The sequence below is a fragment of the Engraulis encrasicolus genome, chromosome 16, assembly GCF_034702125.1.
Source record: "Engraulis encrasicolus isolate BLACKSEA-1 chromosome 16, IST_EnEncr_1.0, whole genome shotgun sequence".
Lineage (NCBI taxonomy): Eukaryota > Metazoa > Chordata > Actinopteri > Clupeiformes > Engraulidae > Engraulis > Engraulis encrasicolus.
Window position 1 is genome coordinate 38,132,924 of NC_085872.1, and position 5,000 is coordinate 38,137,923.

General features: G+C 48.4%; 1 protein-coding gene across 3 annotated transcripts in view; it reads left to right on the forward strand.

Moving 5' to 3' along the window:
• yeats2 (YEATS domain containing 2) overlaps positions 1 to 5,000 on the forward strand; it is a 106,310-nt gene that overhangs the window by 32,920 nt on the left and 68,390 nt on the right. For all 3 annotated transcript variants that reach the window (XM_063219565.1, XM_063219567.1, XM_063219566.1), the window contains exon 14: positions 2,865 to 3,117. In XM_063219565.1, coding sequence (XP_063075635.1) covers positions 2,865 to 3,117 — 253 coding nt within the window. The remainder of the gene's footprint in view (positions 1 to 2,864; positions 3,118 to 5,000) is intronic.

A 5,000-nucleotide genomic window follows, 5' to 3' on the forward strand; every position in this document is an offset into this window, starting at 1 on the left:
ACCCAAAATAACTTGTGGTGTCTCCTCTCCGCTCATCTCCTCTCCTCTCCTCTCCTCTCCTCTCCATTGCCCTTCCTCTCCTCTCCTCTCCTCTCCTCTCCTCTCCTCTCCTCTCCTCTCCTCTCCTCTCATTTCATCTGTCCGCTCCGCTCCTCTCCTCTCCTTTCCGCTCTCCTCCACTTTCACTATCCTCCTCTCCTCTCCTCTCCGCTCCTCTCCTCTCCTCTCCTCTCCTCATCTCATCTCATCTCTTCTTCTCTCCTCCCCCTCATCTCCTCTCAGCTCTGCTCCTCTCCTCTCCTTTCCGCTCTCCTCCACTTTCACTATCCTCCTCTCCTCTCCGCTCCTCTCCTCTCCTCTCCTCATCTCATCTCATCTCTTCTTCTCTCCTCCCCCTCATCTCCTCTCAGCTCTGCTTCTCTCCTCTCCTTTCCACTCTCCTCCACTTTCACTCTCCACTGCTCCTCTTTTTTGCACTCCCCTCCTTTCCACTCCATTCCTCTCCTCTCCTCTCCATGCCTTGGCAGGAGACCTGTCTGCAGAGCAGTGCGGAGAGAGGGTGATTTTATTTTAGCCACTCAAATCCACCGCGCCCTCCTCTTTTCTCCTCTTTCACAGCATCATCCTCCTTCACCCCACTCTCTCTCTCCCCCTCTCTTTCTTTGCCCATCTTCCAAACACACACACACAATTTCTGTTGCGTTCACATCTTCTGCAACTTTCCTACTCCAACTCATCTATCTGACCCTCTCTCTTTCTCCAGTTCTCTCTTTCTGTCGCTCTCTCTCTCTCTTGGTCTTGCGCTCTCTCTCTCTCTCTCTCTCTCTCTCTCTCTCTCTCTCTCTCTCTCTCTCTCTCTCTCTCTCTCCCCCCCCCTCCCCTGTCCAAATATGATATGTGCTGCCCCCATCTCATGTATTTCCACAGTGAGGTCCATATTGCATCTTATCTTCCTTTTTATCTCCTCACTGGAGTATGAATGTTGAATGCAAGTCTGACTTCTGACTTCTACTTCAAGCCTGCCTCTGCTATCTCCTCATCTCTCTGGGTTGGGTGTAAAGCCTTCGTCTGGAATTATTCATCATAGATGTCTTTCTGTCTGGCACACCCCTAGTATTTCAAAGAACAAAGCTGGCTTGCTTTCTTAGCACCTACTCCCTTATTGTACTGGTTTTAATTCCCCATGTCTGTTGGACTTTTTAGGGAGCAAAAAGTCAATAATTTATTACCCAATTTTGATGTTGAAAGAGATTTGCCCATGTCCAATAAGTAACTTAATTGAAGTTAATTATCTGTTTAATGTATTTTATTTATAAGAACTTCCTCTTTTATTTATAAAGACATTATGCATTAATTTATAGCACATATGTAAGTATGACCTAAATGGGACTGGGACTGGGACTTGGTCTCCTCTTCTCTCTCTCCTCTCCTCTTCTCTCTCCTCTCCTCTTCTCTCTCCTCTCCTCTTTTCTCTCACATCTTCCTCTCCCTCCTGTCTCTCTCTGCTCGCCTCTCCACTCTTCTCTCTCTCATCTTCTCTCTGCGCCTCTGTCCCCTCTTCTCTGTCCCTTTTCCCCTGTCCCTTTTCCCCTCTCTTCTCCCCCCTCTTCTCTCTCACCTGTTGTCTCCCCCGTCATCTCCTCTATCGTCTCCCCTGTGGTCTCCCATGTCCCCTGAGCGGCAGTGTCGTCTCCTTTCTCCTCTCTCTTCTCTCTCCCCTGTTATCTCACCTGTGGTGTCACCTGTGGTCTAACCCCTCTTCTTTCTCATCTCCCCTGTCCCCTGTGCTGCAGGTGCAGGGCATCCCGGAGATCATAAAAGTACTCTATTCCCCTGCCCCTGCCCCTGTGGTCTCACCTCTTCTCTCTACCTTGTGGTCTCACCTCTTCTCTCTCCCCTGTGGTCTCACCTCTTCTCTCTCCCCTGTGGTCTCACCTCTTCTCTCTCCCCTGTGGTCTCACCTCTTCTCTCTCCCCTGTGGTCTCACCTCTTCTCTGTCCCCTGTGGTCTCACCTCTTCTCTGTCCCCTGCCCTTGTGGTCTCACTTGTCCTCTTCTCTCTTACCTCCGCTGTCCCCTGTGCGCTCACCTCTTCTCTCTCCCCTGTGGTCTCACCTCTTCTCTCACCTCTTCTCTCCCCCCTGTGGTCTCACCTGTCCTCTTCTCTCACCTCTTCTCTCTCCCCTGTGGTCTCACCTCTTCTCTCTCCCCTGTGGTCTCACCTCTTCTCTCCCCCCTGTGGTCTCACCTGTCCTCTTCTCTCTCCTCTTCTCTCTCCCCTGTGGTCTCACCTCTTCTCTCTCCCCTGTGGTCTCACCTCTTCTCTCTCCCCTGTGGTCTCACCTCTTCTCTCTCCCCTGTGGTCTTACTTTTTCTCTCCCCTGTCCCCTGTGGTCTCACTTTTTCTCTCCCCTGTCCCCTGTGGTGTAGGTGCTAGGCATCCAGGTGTGCTCCACGCTCCTCTTTTCTCCCCTCTTCTCTGTCCCCTCTTTCTAACCTGTGTTCTCTCACCTGTTATCTGTCCTCTGTGCTGCAGGTGCTGGGCATCCGGTGATAATAAAAGTGCTCTACTTCTCTACTCTACTCACTTGTCCTCTTCTCTCTTATCTCCCCCTGTGGTCTCCCCTGTGCTGCAGGTGCTGGGCATCTTGGTGGTCTCACCTGGCCTCTTCTCTTTTACCTGCATACCTGCAAACTCGTCACCTTTTGGTGACAGTCACCTTTTTCCTGGCCAATTTAGGTCATTCACGTGAATAGAAATAGAACCCCCGCTCTACACTGTCACCTTTTTTTCTTTGACGAGTTTGCAGGTCTGTATAACCTGTCTCCTGTGGTCTCACCTCTTATCTCCCCTGTGGTCTCCAGGTGCTGGGCATCCCTGTGGGCTCTACGCTGCAGTCGGCCGTGAAGCAGGCGGCCCTCGGCAGCGGCCAGATCCTCGTGGCCAAGTCCAGCCCTGCCGTCTCCAAGGTGATGACCCAGAAGCAGGTGGTGGCGCAGGGCGTCGCCAAGGCGCTTGTAAGCGGCAGCGGTGGCGCGGCAGGCGGGGCCGGCGGGCAGCAGGTGCATGCGGTAACCAAGGCAACCGGCGGGTCGTCAGGCGGCGGGAAGAGCGGAGGTGAGGGGTCACGCAATGCAGGTCATGACGCGACGTCATTGACATGTCACACACCATATGCTGCACATCATTTCAATTACAGTTCATTAGAGTGCATCATCACCATGAACCTGGTCCCAAAACACTGTACAAAGTACTAGACCAGCATAACACGTCACAACAATGATATTGACAAAAGAGCAGACACGCATAAGATTAACACGATATGAATAAAACATAAGAATTAGAACACAGGACAAGACATGTGCTGTAACAAAGGTGTATGTGATGACACTACCAGCTGTGATGGGTCAAAGGTGATGCCCACTTCTGTACCAGTGTCAGATGCCATAAGCTCTCACACACCTGCTGACATACCAGGCTGTGCACATGATGCAACATTATGCTTCTGTGCTTCTGCTTAGGGGTGGGTTTAAGTTGGTGGTGTGTATGCCATCTAGCTGTGACAAAAATAAATTTGGCAGTTTCTGTACTGTTGAGAGATGCGTGTGCGTGTGTGTGCGTGCGTGTGTGTGTGTGTATGTGTAGGTGGTTATGTTTGAGCTTTGCAGGCAAGTGGTGTGAAGTAGGGTGTTACCTGCAAAGCACATTGAATTCGTTTCTGTAGTTCTCTTGCATCTAAGCTTTGTTGTTGTTGTGCCCCACGCTCTCTCTCCTCCTCTTCCTCTCCATTTCCCTGTCGCTGCATCTATTAGCGTAAGAATAGTTGACAGAAAAACAATCTCAAATGTCTGATGCCTTCTTCCATTTAATGACAAAACAGCTAGCTGACTGAGTTTTGATTCTTTGTGATATGAGACTTGTTGTTGTTGCTTTGTTATATGATAAGCAAATCTGTAAGTTCTGTATATATTTGTGTGTGCGCAAGCGAGAGGGAGATAGGGTGTAAGAGCTCACATCAAATTCTTGAGGTGCTCTGTGTATCCTCTGCTGAGTAAAGCAGTTTTTTTCTGTGGCTTTTATGAGCGCTATTGAAGTCTTGAGCACACAGCTGCCCTGCTTCGATTTGTATTAAAGTCAAACAGGCATTCGAACCCATAACAAGCCCTGGCTGTGCGGCGGCACGTCTGACAGGCACGTTAACTTGCCTGTCACAAGCCATTTGTCAACTCGCGTGTCCCCAGCAGCTCTTCTAGCAGAACCAAACCCCCAAGTCTTTCGCGACTATATGTAATTAATCTGCACTATACCCCACTCCCACCATATTTATAATGATAATAATAATTAAGAAATATTTTTGCCATTCATTACCAGTGGCTTTCAAATAAAAGCATTATGCTAGATCGAGTCCGTTTACCATTATGTATGTTCAGTTGATATTCATCATAATTTGTCTCAGGGCTCTAAATTAACTTTTAGTAGATGTTCATTTTACTAGCCAAATACACACTGATTTTTGGGTCAAAGTGGCTAGTAGGTTGGTCTTTTCTATCAGTTAATCTGAAATATCACCAGCATTTGGCCGGTTGGCTTGTGTTAATTTAGAGCTCTGATTTGTCTGTACCCTTTGAACTGATGCCCAGTTTGGCCGGAAACACATCTCTGTGTTTTAAGTTAACCATTTAAAGGCAGCTGCCTCATCTATGCGTTTTTACCATTAAGATAAATCTTGTTTTGTGTCCCTCCCTCTGCTATATGTTTACTGTAATGTACATTCATGTGTATTAGGTCTTAGTGTATGTTTTGTATCAGTGTATTTATGTAAGCTGACAGACACTTTGATTTCCCTTGGAATTAATACAACTGTTCTACTCTACTCTACTCCACTCTACTCTACTCTACTCTACTCTACTCTACTCTAATCTACCCTACTCTACTCTACTCTACTCTACTCTACTCTACTCTACTCTAATCTACCCTACTCTACTCTAATCTACCCTACT